Raw genomic sequence first — 15,436 nt, forward strand, 5'->3', positions numbered from 1 at the left:
TTTATAATACTTTATATATGTTTCTTTCCCTCCCCAGATTACCGAATCATCAGAATCCAAAAAGCATTCCGCTTAAGCCTCATCCTAAGCCCCAAATTCTCCTACTGGCCATAACAATTGCCAAATTAATAAGCTTTCAAAGTAAAGAATAACTTTTCTTTTTTTTTCTCCATTTTAATTGCGGGGATTTTGGCAAGGAGAGAGGGGATTTCCATTTCCATTCCATTTTTTATTCTATTTGATAAACCACACGCAAATTAGAAGGCAAACAAACTGGAAACTGAAAAGAAAGGCCAAGAAAGCAACTGCTGATTGTCGTCTATTCAGTTTGCCTTTTTTTATCCATTATTACATTATTTTTTATGTTTTTTTGGGGGGCTGGAAAAAAAACACCCAAACACAAAGTCAATTAGGCAAAGCGACGCTGCCAACAAAGTGAAAACAATTCGCATTTAAATTTTGGCGCGTTCTTAGAAAATTTTCGAGGCTAACCAAAGGCGGGGGAATTTATTTTTGTTGGGTGGTGGTGTGTGGGGGTGGTGTGTGGGTGTAAGTTGCCGTAAAATACGTGCATATTATTGCGCTTATCTAGGAACAAACACGCCCAGGACGACTCCATTTCCATTCCAGGACCCAAACTCACACACACAGATGAGAGGCATTCTAGTTGATGACGACAATTCCTGTCTCTTCTTTTTCTCGGCGTTTTGTTAAGGGGAATTGAATGGGATTGTTGCCGTTGTTGGTTGGTAGCAGTTGGCATTGTGTGCATTTGTTTTTATGCGAATGTGCCACTGACAAACCAGCCACATCCACATCCACATCCACATCCTTCACATCCTCGACATCCTATGGTAGCACTTCAAATACTGTGCAACCGCCTAAGCAAGACATCCTTCCTTGAATGTTTCTTGCCAGCCAAATGTTGCCATCGGTTACACGGAGATAAATAGTCCTTATAAAGGATATTCCTTGAAATAAAAATATGGGATAAATAGTTGTTATAAAAGATATTCCTTGAAATCAAGGGATTTATTCATTTTTAGCTATGACTTGTCTAAATTATTTGTAACCTGGGGAATTATCTTTAAGAGTCGTATGTATCTTCCTTAAAAGTATATCCCTCCATATTTTATAATTTTTGATTCTAAATTTCAATACATTGGACCTTTTTCTTATAAATACTATTAATAGCCTGGTTTTTAAAAAAATATAATTCATAAATGGCCCTCCTCTAACTATTTGTTAAGACCATACTTCTAAGATTTCCAATCGAAAAAAGAACCTTAAATACTTCATTTTTTTGCAAACTTATATTTTTGTACCTATTTAAATTAAATTCTATTAGTCCTATAATTTTTCTCAGTGCATTTGTGATTTCAAGGCTCCTGTTTGGCCTGCCTTGTGGGTGTGAGTGCGGTTTTATGTGTGCATTGTATTGGCCCGGCATAATAGACACATTTAATTTTACTATTATGCCTTTTTGTTGTCATCGTATTCGTATAATAAACCGTTTTGGTGCGTTTTCAAGTTTCATTTTTGAGCTGGGGATGTCTCACAGTTTGTGTCCCATTTTGTCAGTCGTTTTATTTGATTTCCCCCCACCAGAAAGGATGTGCCAGGGTGCCAGGATGTTGTATATTCCTTGCCAAAGAAATTAGAAATATTCAAGTTGAAAATATAGCTAATTACTTGATAATTGATTTATTTTCAGAGACTTGTGATTTAATAATTTTAAATTTTACATTTACTTTAAAGGGGGAAGTGCCTTTACCTTTATTTTCAACAAACATATGCCTTTCTCCACAAAACTAAAACTCAATTAAGAGTTTAGACATTTTAGCATATATTATCGCTTAATAGTTTTGGGTCTGTTGATGGAAGATTAGCACATCCTTCATAGTTTTCGCAAGGACGGGGGCAGACACATCACTGAACTCCTGCTCAAGGGAAGTCCTTGCTGCCAGTTCCACCACCATTTGGAGTGGGAGACCTTCGATAGTTCCTCTGGGCAATTGAAGATGTGCGGGAAAACGTATGGATTTGTCTCTTTGTGTTTTAGGATACTCTGCCTCATAGAGTTCACTTAGGGAGGGTTCCTTCAAGGCCGTTGGAAAGTGAAGATGGATTTTATTGAAACCCTTCTTCAAGGAGCACGAGGTGGTGTGTAGTTGGAAGCCCGACTCTCTACTTTCATTTGGAAGAGTTAGATATACTACCAACTGGAGGGTCATTTCTGCAGGAGATGTAATATCCAGGTTGATGTCGAAAGGATCATGATTAAGGCGCCTTTGCCGGGCCACCAGATGACGTCGCAGGAACTGCAAATTATTTCGCCGAGATTGAAGAAGCTGCTGGTCAATCAGATTGATGAGATCGGTGTCGAAGGTTTCCTCAAATGTGGAGAGGTAGCCCACGTCAACATCGGTTATTTCTGGGTTATATGGATTGTAATCCCCTTCGGAGGGCGTGTTTATCTTTTCGAAGGAGACTAATAACTGATTCAATCGATTCAGCAAGGATCTGTAGATTGGATCTCTTAGATTAGCGGTGGCCAGGGATAACATACTTGGCTCATTTAACCTGTAACCATTAATGGCCAAGCTCAATTGCCGGCAAGTCTGGAGATAGTTATTACTTATAACCCGATTGGCTATAATAACCTTCTCAGATTCATTATCATTCCATTTGATGGCACTATCAATCTGACTCTTAAGGTCCTGTATGGTCAAATCTAAAACACTTTCAATAGCATCTATATCCAAGTTTGTGGATTTATAGGGAACTCCTCCAGTGGTTACCAGGGGTGGATCAATGATTTCCATTGATTTTTCCCCAGTGGCAAGATCTTCCAGAGACAAGACACTCATAAATTGCTGGAGACTGTAGAGGAATCCAGGATTGGTTATCATCACAAGCTTCCTACGAAAATCGACTTCATCTTGAGGTCCTCGAAAGGCCACTAAGCGATCGCCATCTATGATGATGTTTTCCTTCGCCCGCTGTTTCTCCTCTTCAGTGGTCAGAACCAGGCGATTTATGAGACTATTCCAGTAGGAGTTCAGTTCCAGATCCAAACTCACATGGGCCATCTTCCTACTGTTGTCGATCACCAAAGGATCTGGCGACAAGGCTTCCTCGTTAGGGGGCAGGGATATGCGAGCAGGTCCCAGAAGGATGTCCTTCCATCGTCGTTTGGGAGTCACCAGCCGAACTGGCGTCAGTTGATGCCAGGCTACTTCCTGGGCCGCCAGGATCACCTCCTTCTCAAAATACAGCTGCGGCAGCACCTCATACATGGCCGGCAATCTCAGATCCTGGGTATCCTTTCTCTTGCTCATCGCCATCTGCAGGGCATTGACATAGAGCACTGGATGAAAGTGAATCCTGGCAAAGCAGGCATTTCGCTGAAAGGACGACCAGTCCTTGGCCAGAGACAGAAAGTGATATACTCCCAAAAGCAACTGGGGCATCTCCTCGTCCAATTGGCTGAAGATGGCAAAGGGGCGAGGGATTTTATTTCCATGAACGCTCTCCAGAAAATCCTTTACCTTTGGCCAGGAGCCCTTGATGGGAAATATTATTTTAGATTCAGATTATATTAGACTTAATCTGACTTACTTCTTCGTACTCCCTCGGATCTTCGTTAAGTTGACTTCCCATTTCTATCAGATCCTCATGAAGCAGGGGCTTGTGGACTTGGAGTAGCAGATTCAGAAGGAATCGTTGTCGTCCCTGCCACTCTGTGGGTTCTATAGCCATCTCAGATCTCTCAAGATTCCTACGCAGGAATGGGAGAATCCAGCGATCTCCATAGCCCTTGGTAGCCATTCCCCAGAGGAGAAAACCAAAACACACAAATGTCGATCTTAACATCTCGCAGTAAACTGAACAAAGTATTTTTTATAAATAAACATGATATATTATATAAAATATAATATTCAAAGCCACAGATTGTGTTCTGTTTCCAGATAAGAGTTCATTCAATTATCTCTTAAGAAGAACCAGAGCTAGTCCTCTCTTTTAAAACTCAACACAATTATTCAAACAAATTCGTTTTTTATTATCTCAACAAAAATAATTATGAAATGTACAAAAACCAAAGACATTGCCGTTGTCAGTGCAAAGATACAAAGTGCGATTTAAAAATAATAATTCTAAGCTAATTAAGTCTTTGTCTTTAAGCCAAAGTGGCCCTCTTGGCCACAAACTCCCGGGAGCCTTTCTCCTTGTTGGTAAAGCGTGCATATCTACAATGAAATTAATTAATTTAATTTATAGATAATAAATATTTAATTATAACTTACGTTTTGTGATATTTGGCCACATCGGAGGCACTGAGCGATGGCCGGGTTGAATGGAAGGACTCGATCAGGTGCTTTTGCTTCACCGAAATTTTCTTTGGCAATTTCTGCGATGGAAGGATTAAGAGATTAGTGATTTTTATATTATTATTAAAATAATAATATAATTATTATATTATTATATTATAATATATATTAATTAAAATAATTTAATTAAACTTATACGTATATTGGTATCTAAGGGGAGAAGTCTCTCGGAATGTTTCGGTATCGGAGCCCTCGTCCTCGTCCCCCGACGAGGGCGGTGTCTCCAGCATGGGCATGGAGAGGTCCAGATAGGCATCGTTCGGATTGCTACTGGCCTGCTGCAGTATCCCATCAAAGCTCTCGACCAGCTCCGCGAATGTGGGTCGGGCGCAGGACTCGAAGTGCCAGCACTGTCGCATCACCACATAAATGTTGAGCGAGCACTTGGGCGGCTTCTCCATTCGCTGGCCCGTTATCAGGTAGCTGTAGAGCTCCTCGGCGGACAGGATGTGCGGATACGGTTGCTCTCCGTAGGTCATGATCTCCCACAGCAGCACTCCATAGCTCCAGACATCGCTTTGTGAATCGTACTTCTTCTCCTGCAGCGATTCCGGAGCCATCCACTTGATGGGCAGCCGGCCGTTGGTGTTCTTTCGATAGTACTCCGTGTCCTGGATGTCTCGGGCCAGTCCAAAGTCTGCGATTTTCATCACGTAGCCATCGCTGACCAAGACATTACGAGCTGCCAGATCGCGATGGATGCACTGGAAATAATTAAAACTAAGTCTTCTCTTCGGACAAGATCTGTGAGGAAACCTACCCGTCGCGAGGCCAGGTACTCCATGCCGCGGGCGATCTGGAAGGCGAACTTGGTTAGCTCCTTCTCGCCCAGCTGCTGGAAGGGCAGCAGGGGCTTGTCGTCCAGGTAGCCGTCACTGTCGCTCCTGCGCTGTGGCGCTCCTGGTCGGTTTTGCTTGAGGAAGTCCTTCAGATTGCCGTGCGGGGCGTACTCCACTATGACCCAGAGCGGGCCGCCTTGGGTGCAGCAGCCCAGGAGGTTGATGATGTTGATATGCTTGCCGATCATCTTCATCACCTCCATTTCTCGCACCAGACTGGCCATATCCGCGTCCGTGTGCTCCTCCTTGACCATCTTGACGGCCACAATAGTCTCGGCGGGATGGGGGCTTCGGGGCATGCCCTCAGCCTCGGCCATCACCACCCGCCCGAAGGCTCCCTCGCCCAGAATGGAGCCCAGCCGGAGCTGCTGGCGCGGTATCTCCCAGTTGGAGTCCAGCGGGAACTCGTACTCGTTGAAGCCCTGGGCGGCATCAGCGCCCGATTCCGTGGTTGAGAAGGTGGTGCGTTGCTTCTCGATCCGGATGACGGGTATTTGTAAGTCGCCGGCACAGCAGGCGCTGCCTTGGTCCTCGCTGGTCGGCCGGTAGATGATGACCTTCTTGGTCCACTGGTGGACGGTTTCGATGCGGTGCTTCAGTAGCTTCTCCCGGCGAAGGCGACGCAGCATGTAAACCGTAAAGGCGCTCCCCGACAGAAACAGAACCACAATCGAGATGGCCGCCACCGTGAAGCCCAGAGGATGGGCCCTAAGCAGGGCGTACACTTCCAAATGGGGCAGATGGTCCACCACCCGCAAATAGACACTGGAGTTCGAATGTCCCAGGGAGTTGGAGGCCACACACGTGTACCAGCCCTCGTCGTCATGGGTCACATTGTGCAGCTTCAGCAGCAGGGGATTGGTGGCCTCGGTGGTGTTCAGTGCCATGACTTGCAGGTCGCCGAGTTCCTGCGACCTGTTGCGGGGCTTCACCCGCATCCAATGGACGTTGGGTTGCAGGTCGGACAGGACGGAGCACTCCATCACCACGCTGCTGTTCACCTGAGCGGTCTGGTTGAGCGGCACCACTATAATGGGCGAGGAGCGGGTGCGCTCGAAGATCTTCACGCTGAAATCAAAGTGGATGCAGCCGAAGGCGTTGCACACGCGGCAGGTATAGCTCCCAGAGTCTTCGGTGGTGGCGTCCTCGAAGCGAAGGATCCACTTCTTTTCCACATAGACCCCGGTGGAGCGGAAAAGAGGCTTCTTGTTCTTGGTCCAAGTGATGTTGGCCGGCCGATCAACGGGACAGGCCAACGTAATGGTCTTCCCGGCCACCTTGTGCTCCAGACGCTGTAGCTCCTTTCGGAAAACTGGTGGGCCCTCATTGCGAGATCCGTCTCCAGGCTCTTCCTCGTAGGCATCCTGATCGGCGCCCACTATTGAGGGAGTGGCCGTTGTGGTGCTACCCCTGCTGGTTGCCGGCACTCGTGTCGTGGTGGTGGTCTCCACCACCGATTCGTGCAGCTCCAGATAGGCGGCACCCGCTGTGCGTCCCAGGGCGTTCTCCGCTATGCAGATGTACCAGCCGGCATCATCCATGGAGACATAGCCCAGGGACAGAACCTGCGGCTCGTCCTTCAGAACCACCATCGTTTGAAAGTCCTTTGGAAGCGATGGGCTGGCCTTCAGGCGCTGCAGCACATCCTCGATGTCATCGACATGCTTCTTGTGCAGCCACGTGATCTTTGGCTCCAGCGTGGAGTCCTCCAGCAGGCACGGGATCTTCACATGCTGTTCAATCACCGTTGTGATATTGTGGGGATATCCTGGACGCAGCACGGGCACAGTGTGACTTCGGGTTACCACTTCCAGTTTGGTTTCAGTGCTAAGTACGCATCCCTGCTCCGCACACAGTCGACAGCGATAGCTACCGGCGTCATCCGGCTGCAGCTGACCCACGGTCAGGGTCCACCGTTTCATCTTGATGCGACCCCGGCCACCCAGGATCTGGTTGTTGTGCAGCCAGGTGATGTTCATCCGGAGATCGTCGGGCTCGGTGGGTGAACAGTCCAGATGGAGGAGGGTGCCGGCAGTACGCTGCACAGATGGGGGCAAAGGCTTCTGCAGTTCCAGGGATTTCTGGGTGGAGTTCAGCAGCTGAAACTCCACATCCGCCTCGGCGCTGTCCACCTTGGGGAAGCTGGCTATGTCGTTGATGGCCTCGGTCTCCTGATGGCCCACTGTAAGCGATATGTTGTACCAACGTTTCTGGGCATCCTGGCAGCTATATATCCCCGACTGCCTCGGTTGGGCTCGCTCCAATTGGATGGTGTAACCCGCCAGCTGGTACTCGTCCTGGTAGTACCACTGGACCGAGGGTCGATAGCACTTCAGGGTGATGTCCAAGTCGGAGGGTATGTGCCGGACTAACTGGCGGTTATTGCCCTCCGCGGTGACGTCGATGGAGCAGCGGTGCTGGCCAAGATCGCATCCCAAGTCGGGAGCCGCCAAGACGAGCGCAATCCCCGACATGATCAGCGTGATCAGCACTTTTGCCATGGCTCAAGTGGATTCTCTTGAGTGGATCTGGTTGGGAATATGGTTTCTATATGGTATGTGAATGCAAGTGAATGTCTAGACAGTGGCGGTCAAAAAAATAGCTTATCAAAGCTTATCAGCAGGTTTTGAAAAAAATTAACCAAAAAAGGTTATAATTTTAAGCTTTTTCTATAAAAAATACATCATTTTGTTAAACAAAGACTGCAGGTTTATATTTTAAAATCAATTCTAATATTCAATTAATTTACTAAGATTTTAAGATCGTTTTTTAAAACCATTTTTTCAACCGCCTCTGTCTAAAGATTCATAAATATTGCCAAATCTTGAAGCTCCTCCTCTCTCGTTCCTCCCTGCAAGATCTGTGCCTTTTTTTCGATTGCCACTCTATGTCATTTTATTTATTTATTATTATTGTTTAATATTTTATTGCCAACACGGCACACAGCCAAGTCAAGTCAGTCCGCACCAATATGCAAAAATCCAAAGGAGAAGCAGCACCAGCAAAAAAAAAATACATCGAAGACGGTGTGCCTTGTTTCAGTAATGAGGTGGAAGACGTGGTCGGAGCCACTGAATTGCCGGACACACCACACTGGCTGCCACCCACTCCACTCCACGGCTTCCCACTGGCCTCCACCCCCACTCCCACTCCCACCATTATAACTTGGCTATATTCGACATTGGCCAAATGCGTCGCTATAGCACCAAGTTGTTCCAAAATAGTTGAAAAGAAAAGAAACAGTTAGAAAACCACTTGACGGTTAAATTGTTTAACAAAAAAAAAAATAATTCTATTCAGCCACAGTGGTTTGACACATTTTAGTTATTTTTTTAATTACCTGCCGCCCTGCAGTTTGTCAAGCAAACAAAAAAAAACCCCAAAGGTGCTAAAGAATTGCAACCGCAAATCGAGAAATACTGGGAGGGTAGTATGATGCCATAGAATCTACAATAAAATTTATAGAAGACTGGGAAATGCTCTTAAACAAAGTTTATTTCAATAATTACTTTATTTTTATCTAAAAAAAACTAAAATGATAAACTTGGCCTTGAGGTTTTAGCTCTTTTTAGTTAAAGGCTTGATTAATTAATCAAACAATTTTTATAATAACCCATAAAAATATATAATTTCTTTGTTTTCTAAAAAAAAGTGTAAAAAAAAGGAAGTGATAACTTTAAGCAATATTTGCCAAACAAATTACTCAAGAATTAATCAAGCTCGACGATTAAAGATGATAAGCAAGTCTAAGAGGTATTTCCAATTAGGAAATCATGTTATTTCCAAAAACTTGCTTGCAGTTTCAATTGTTAGCAGTTTCGGAGGAATTTAATAAAGATTTTCATATTATATTAAAATTAAATCTTTTATCTATTATCTATTATTTTTTATAATATTTGGAATTTAAACTGTCAACTAACTAAGTTATTTACTTCAATTAACTAACATATCTCCTAACCACTGTGCCGTTAATGAAATTTATTAAATTGTTTGAAAGGCATGCCACGATCGTTTGGATTGTCAATAGTATGTTGTTGTTAATGTTTTTTTTGTTGTTGGTTTTTCTAGTAATTGTTGTCTTTGGTGTTGTTGTTGTAGTTGTTTCCAGTCCCGATATATATGCACACGCGTCGCAGGTTTTAATTTATTCAATTCCTTTTTTTTAAAGCATTTCTTGCCAAATACGAGTCGATTGCTGTATTTGAAGTATTTATTATTATTATTATTATTTTTACTTATTTCATTCCGTCAGTCATTCAATATTAGTCAATGGGAGATGGGAAGCCGCCAAAGTGGTAGTAGCACACATGGCCAAAAGCATTTTGGCCAACACCTTTTTATCTTTTGAATAATTGCCGAGCGAATGTATCTTTTGAATAATAGATATGGCATTTTAACTTGGTTGGGATTTATTTTATAAATTTAATATATTATAAATTAATTCATTTACTCATATATATGATTTATATATTTTATTAAACATTTCTTCACTTTTATTTGATTTGTTTATTTTCCAAGCACTTGACAAGTTTGGTATTTATTTGACGGGAACTGGCTGGTACGTTTCCCTTTATTTTTGTTTTACGGCTGCCTGTCACCCGCAATGGATATATAATTCTTTTTCTTATATATACCACAATCCAGCCGAAAATCTTTGTCCAAAAAATCACGTTCTTTGTCTTTATTATTTGTCGGGAGAGGGGCCGATAAAATAAAACCAAAGAAAAATATTGTCACAATAATTCGCGGTTCTGGAACTGGGACTGCGACTGTCAATCTTGAACTCCGAGAGGGAACTGCTTTATTTTTATTTATTTTAATTTAATTAATTTTTTTTTAAGAGGCAAAAGAAAAAGGGCACAGACGGGTTGCATTTCCGCTTTGTTGCAAATAACAGAAGGAGCGAGGGAGAGACCACTTCCGTTGCACTAACCGAGGTCCGTGGAGCTTTTCGAATTATTTCTGCAATCTTGAGTGGAGGAGTCGAGCGTAAACATCCGATTGGCTTGAACGTGAGCTAACAACTGAAAGTTACGATCGGAACGGAAAAAAAAAACTTATTCAATGGCTCTCGTACGTGGCCGAATCCAAAACGATCCGAACCGATACGACACCACCATACGATGAGACTTCTTAGGGTCCTGGATCAATATTTTATCGTAAGACTCGGTGCGAGTACACCAAGTACGCCTCTACCTGTTCTAACACATTCTCAGGTACCTTTCTTTTATTTCTTGAGGTACTTGAGGTTCTTGTATTTATTGTTTTTTTTTTTTTTTTGGTTAATTCTAAACATGTTGCTTTGGCTCGTTGAAATTCTTGATTATCTGTTTTGTTTGCCGGCAGGCTTAATTTATGCAAGAAGAAAAGAAAATGTTTCCATTGTATTGGCTGGTGTAGTGGCAGTACGTGCGCATGCGCAATAATCGCATATCAATAAGGAAATATCCGTTACGTGACTGATATCTGAAAACAACTAAAATCTCTGCAATCTGGAGACCCGCATAGATACCATAGACAAGATACTAGATACCAGATCCTGATCCAAATGCCAGTCACGTAGTCTACCCCCAAAAATAGTTAAATGCACTTGTTGGCCCCGATGATGGGAACGACTTGGATTACCAAGAACCAAAACCAAACCCAACTCCAAGGTCCGTTTCCGGTGGTTAGGAACGAAGTACTCACCTCATGTCCGAATTGTGCCAGAGCCTCCTTAACCGCTGCCATGTTCGCCGAGGTCAGAATGCTCTGGATGTCAGCTCCCGTGTAGTTGGGGGTTCGTCCTGCAAACCAATCAAAGTCCACGCACTCGTCCAGATTGAGGGTGGAGCTGAGGGCTTCAAAGATCCTCACACGCGCCACGGGATCCGGCAGTGGGCACTCGACCAGGCGGTCGATTCGTCCAGATCGGAGGAGTGCCGGATCCAATAGTTCTGGCCTGGATGTGGCGGCTATCACGGTGACTCCCTAAGGTGGAAGAGATTTAGAAAACCTCCAACTACTATTTTTAGGAAACCCCCACCTGTAGTCCCTCCACACCATCCAGTTCGGTGAGCAACTGGTTCACCACCCGATCAGTAACTCCAGTGGAGTCGTGGCCTCGCTTCGGAGCCAAGCTGTCGAACTCGTCGAAGAAGAGCACACAAGGCCGAGCACTGCGAGCTCTGTTGAACAGGTTCCTCACGTTCTCCTCGCTCTGGCCAATGTACTTGGCCAGCAGTTCCGGTCCCTTGACGGAAATGATGCGCAGGTTCCACGAAGTGGCCAGTTGGGAGACCAGGTAGGTCTTGCCAGTGCCAGGAGGTCCATAAAGTAGAACTCCAGCTTGGTTTCGAAGTGGAGAGGCATTGAAAATGGTGGGATACTAAGGATAGAGATTGGTATTACAATTTGGAACCAAAGTAGCTATAATTGTGTCTCTTATTACCCTCGATGGCCACATTAGCACCTCTTCAAGAACCCCCACCACGGACTCCAGACCCGGCAGTTCTTCCACCCGCAGTTCGCTGTCTTCCGCATCATTGGTGGTCTTCTGGTTGCTCTGAATGCCCTGCAGGCAGTAGGAGTTGGTGTGTTCCAGGGATTCAATCAACTGCTCATTGGTAAGCAAGGGCTGCGACTTGCCTGGAAGATAAAATATTAATAGTTAATAATAATATTAAGAATCTAGAGACTCACTAATACGGTAGGCATAGAATATAGCCCGTTCCACGAACTGCACCAAGTCGCACTTCCGATAGCCCTCCGTCAGATTGGAAAACTTGACCAGATCCAGGTCCTTGGAGACACTGATATGGCTGCAGAGCTCCCGCAGGATTACCTCCCGATCTGCCCGCTCCAGGTTGGGCAACCTGGCCACTGTTTGGAAGACATGCCTGCCCCTGGGCGAGCTGAGGCGCTTGTTCAAGGTCTGGAGCTCGTTGACGGTGGCGATCACGGCGATGGCATTGTTGGTGGTGTACTGGACGATTAGCTGATGGACGGTGTCGGCCATGCGGTTGTAGTACTCGCCATCCTGGCTGGACTGCTCCCCGGCCGAATGGGCCAGGACGTCCAAGTTCTCCAGGACAACGATGGCCGGAGCGTGCTGCAGGCAGCTGGTGAATATGTTCCGCAAGTCCTTCTGAATGGACTCGGTTTTGCGACCTTTGCTTCGGGAGCCGTAGAAGATGTCAAAGTAGCAGTAGTCCGGCTTGTGGGACAACTGGTCCAGAATGCGCTCCACCAGAACGGATTTCCCTGTGCCCGGGGCGCCAGTGAGCAGGACGTTGCACTGCCGCATGACAGAGTTATCCGAGTTGAGGCAAAGATTCATACGCAGCTCACTCACAATCTGGTCCACTATCTTGTCGTACTCCGGCAGGCGAATGAGGTCCTTGACGCTCAACGGGGATGATGCCGGCGGCTGTTCCTTGATGATCTCGTTCACCTGACGCACCTGATCGGCCGCATAGATCTTGGCCTCCTTGAGGAACTGAGCGTCCACGACGCAGTAGCGAAAATGCTCTGGTAGGATGCCGACGGTGACAAGCAGATCGTCCTCCAGCCGCACCACCTCCTCCTGGTTGAAGAGCACCGCCCTGTGCTGGGTTCGCTCGATCACGAACCGCTTAAATGCATTCTCGATGATCTTGTAGTGGGTCTTCCTGTGGGCAAACAGCTCTATTTTCTCCACAAAGTTTGCCACGGTAATCTTTGGTCGAAGAACCACCCGCTCCAGTTCCTTGACTCCCAGTAGCTTCATCAGATTGGCGTTCAGTTCGATGGATGGATGAATGGTGCTGGGCAGCGTGTCCTCCCCCTCCTCGTCATCCAGCGGGCAGACTCGCACGTAGTAGTCCTTGTCCCCGGCCGTGTGCATGCAGTAGAACTGTTCCAAGTCCATAAACTCCGGCAGATGCTTCCTATTCACAAACACATCCGACTCCTGGGCCTTTTCCCTCCACAGCCCACGGATCACACGAAACTCAAAGCTGCGCGAGCTCTCCCTGCACAGATCCCTCTTCAGCCGCTCCATATGGCTCTGGCGCATATTGCTCTGCACGGTATTTTTCACATTGGCCACCGTGGAGGAGTGACTCAAGGCCGTTGGCCTGTCGGAGAGCTCATCCTTGACCTGGGCACTGGTCTTGCTCCTGGACAGTTTAGTGTTCTCCTCGCTGTCATCGTTGAGGGTGCCATTGGTCAGTCCTTTGTAAAGATTTGGGGCTACAACCAGTTCGGTATTGTGATCGATTCTTCCATAGTTCATGTGGGGTTTAAGGCGATCTGGAAGGAAAATGGATGTTATTATGGATATGATTGATATATTATATATCTTACCAACTGTCAAGGCCACTTGCATGGATTTGTTTATCCAAACAATTAGAATCTGTGAGGAGTTTACAATGCGAGTTTGCTCCAAGACACTTCCCGATATCTTCTCCGTACTTAGCTCCTGGAGGTAAGAAAATATTTGTAGTTAAAAGTATATAGTATATATCTTTTTAGGAAAAAACAAACAAGTATGTTTAGACATTTATATCATTTCTATTTCTGTTAGGTGACACTCTACGATAACCATATGGAATTCATTATAAAAACATTCGATTTTAGACTCCCTATAAGCAGATCTTCTCAAGAAATCTTATTCCTAATTGAGAATCCTGTTGAAACTTCTGCGAAAAGTGCCTGAGACTTCCTTAAAATGTCTTTCTTCTAAACTATGCACTTCTCTATTAGACGCAGCGGGGTCAATGGCAATGTGCCGGCCAATATAAATAAAGAACAAGCGCACGACCGCCCGCCCACCCGCGCCATGTCCAATAATCCGATATAAACTAACTTGTCTATTTTTAAGCTGAAAGTGGCAAGCAGGCGAAACCATCACTCACAATGATTTCCCAGTCCTTGGACGAGACGGGGGTGACGTGGACGCTGCGCAGGTTGAGAACGTCAGCGATGAGCGAACACTTGACCAAATCGTTCTCGTGCAGACCTATGGCAAGAATTGGCAAAAATTAGAACCAATATTACGGCACATTGGCAATCGATGCACATCCGGTGGGTGGACGGTCCCGGGTGGTATTAAGTAATTCGCCAACAAAACTCACCAATCTCCTTGGCCGTCCTGGCATTGATCCCGATCTCAGTGTCCTTGATGCCACCGCCGCCAGCATTGGGAGCCCAGGAGGCAAAGTGGGTCCGGCCATTGTACTGGAGGCTCAGGCAACCGGTGTCCTAAAAGTCGACATGTAGTAATCCATCAGATTAATCTCCTCCAAGCGTATCTAATCTCTACCAAAGCATTTTGGACTTTGTGACACTTACATAGGTCGAGACGACGCCGTAGTACTGATCCGGCAGCAGAACGAAATTGCTGCGGATGGGCCGATAGACCACCTTAAATGTGCGCTTGAACATTCCTACTAGATTGAGAGTGTGTTGTGCGTGCTTTCCCGGTTTAAATTTAAATCATTTTTAATTTTGTTTTTCTCCAAGCGGCAAGGTGCTCTCTTGAACAGCTGTCCGCGATAAAGAGACAACAGGTGAAAACAGCTGTTCAATTAGTGTGACCTAAATACGCAGACGTAAGAAATCTCCCTTAACAGAGTTGCCACTTGGTTACGTATATCGTTAGGCTTACGTAATAACGTAAGATTTGAATTTTCAAAAAAATTTCAAAATAAAAACTCCTGTTTATTGTTTTGGCTAATTTATTGGGTTAATTAATAATTTATTTAAAATAGTTCAAGTGTGCCATCTATGTATGTGTGTAAAGTGGCATTTTAAATACATAATAATAGTTTCCTATTTTTCTGTTTCTCGTATACCAATGCTTGGTTTCTTATTAAATTAAATAACACAATAATTAAGAACTAACAATGCAGAGTTTGCGCTATTTTTCTCGTGTTTTGGCAAATCAAGGACAAGTTATAGAAAGGATATGCTTAAGGATGCCATTGCACTTACAAGTAAATACATTTTTTAAAAAGAAAACTGTGCTTATAGTTCAACTAAATTCGTTATTGCATTTTTTTAAACATATATATATCTACGATTTCTAATATATATATATATGTACGTGTATAAGAAGACACTGTTCGAAAGAGATTACAAAAGCTTTTTTTTCAATAAACTGCTCCATATTCAGTCTTTTGAGAATTTTGAGTGGCTCGTGGGAATTAAATTGGCGTATAAATGGAATTAATATTCTTATAGTTT

The 15,436-nt window shown here is 44.9% G+C and overlaps 3 protein-coding genes across 5 annotated transcripts; all 3 read right to left on the reverse strand.

The window, feature by feature from the left end:
- Nucleotides 1-1,779: 1,779 nt before the first annotated feature.
- LOC108120618 (arylphorin) lies at nt 1,780-3,869 on the reverse strand. The gene is made up of 2 exons (XM_017234360.3): nt 3,622-3,869; nt 1,780-3,566 (listed from the first exon to the last, which is right to left on the reverse strand). The coding sequence occupies exons 1-2, from the start codon at nt 3,829-3,831 to the stop codon at nt 1,857-1,859; spliced, it is 1,920 nt and encodes a 639-aa protein (XP_017089849.2). The 5' UTR covers nt 3,832-3,869; the 3' UTR covers nt 1,780-1,856.
- A 170-nt stretch (nt 3,870-4,039) lies between these two features.
- Pex1 (peroxin 1) lies at nt 4,040-14,762 on the reverse strand. 2 transcript variants are annotated; one of them, XM_017234596.3, is made up of 10 exons: nt 14,543-14,761; nt 14,326-14,452; nt 14,107-14,210; nt 13,556-13,670; nt 11,912-13,501; nt 11,661-11,857; nt 11,256-11,597; nt 10,919-11,200; nt 4,308-4,411; nt 4,040-4,250 (listed from the first exon to the last, which is right to left on the reverse strand). In XM_017234596.3, exons 1-10 carry the CDS (start codon nt 14,633-14,635, stop codon nt 4,181-4,183), a joined length of 3,024 nt encoding a protein of 1,007 aa, XP_017090085.2. In that variant the 5' UTR covers nt 14,636-14,761; the 3' UTR covers nt 4,040-4,180. The 2 variants fall into 2 exon arrangements, with proteins under 2 accessions (XP_017090085.2, XP_070135820.1); XM_070279719.1 differs by lacking the exons at nt 4,040-4,250; nt 4,308-4,411 and adding an exon at nt 10,539-10,577 and having other exon boundaries at nt 14,543-14,762.
- btl (breathless) lies at nt 4,477-10,394 on the reverse strand. 2 transcript variants are annotated; one of them, XM_017234595.3, is made up of 3 exons: nt 10,164-10,394; nt 5,152-7,777; nt 4,477-5,095 (listed from the first exon to the last, which is right to left on the reverse strand). In XM_017234595.3, exons 2-3 carry the CDS (start codon nt 7,729-7,731, stop codon nt 4,514-4,516), a joined length of 3,162 nt encoding a protein of 1,053 aa, XP_017090084.2. In that variant the 5' UTR covers nt 7,732-7,777; nt 10,164-10,394; the 3' UTR covers nt 4,477-4,513. The 2 variants fall into 2 exon arrangements, with proteins under 2 accessions (XP_017090084.2, XP_070135819.1); XM_070279718.1 differs by having other exon boundaries at nt 5,152-7,758; nt 10,164-10,393.
- Nucleotides 14,763-15,436: the final 674 nt, after the last annotated feature.

Source organism: Drosophila bipectinata, chromosome 3L, assembly GCF_030179905.1.
Source record: "Drosophila bipectinata strain 14024-0381.07 chromosome 3L, DbipHiC1v2, whole genome shotgun sequence".
Classification (NCBI taxonomy): Eukaryota; Metazoa; Arthropoda; class Insecta; order Diptera; family Drosophilidae; genus Drosophila; species Drosophila bipectinata.

Bases quoted from the DNA above. Each gene is read 5' to 3' on its own strand.
- btl (XM_017234595.3), bottom strand. From the start codon at position 7,731: ATGGCAAAAGTGCTGATCACGCTGATCATGTCGGGGATTGCGCTCGTC. The intron at 5,096-5,151 runs GTAGGTTTCCTC...AATTATTTCCAG, and splicing joins AGTACCTGGCCTCGCGACGG to TGCATCCATCGCGATCTGGC.
- LOC108120618 (XM_017234360.3), bottom strand. From the start codon at position 3,831: ATGGCTACCAAGGGCTATGGAGATCGCTGGATTCTCCCATTCCTGCGT. The intron at 3,567-3,621 runs GTAAGTCAGATT...TTTCCCATCAAG, and splicing joins ATCCGAGGGAGTACGAAGAA to GGCTCCTGGCCAAAGGTAAA.
- Pex1 (XM_017234596.3), bottom strand. From the start codon at position 14,635: ATGTTCAAGCGCACATTTAAGGTGGTCTATCGGCCCATCCGCAGCAAT. The intron at 13,502-13,555 runs GTAAGATATATA...TTTTCCTTCCAG, and splicing joins GCAAGTGGCCTTGACAGTTG to ATCGCCTTAAACCCCACATG. The intron at 11,201-11,255 runs GTGGGGGTTTCC...CTTCCACCTTAG, and splicing joins ATGGTGTGGAGGGACTACAG to GGAGTCACCGTGATAGCCGC.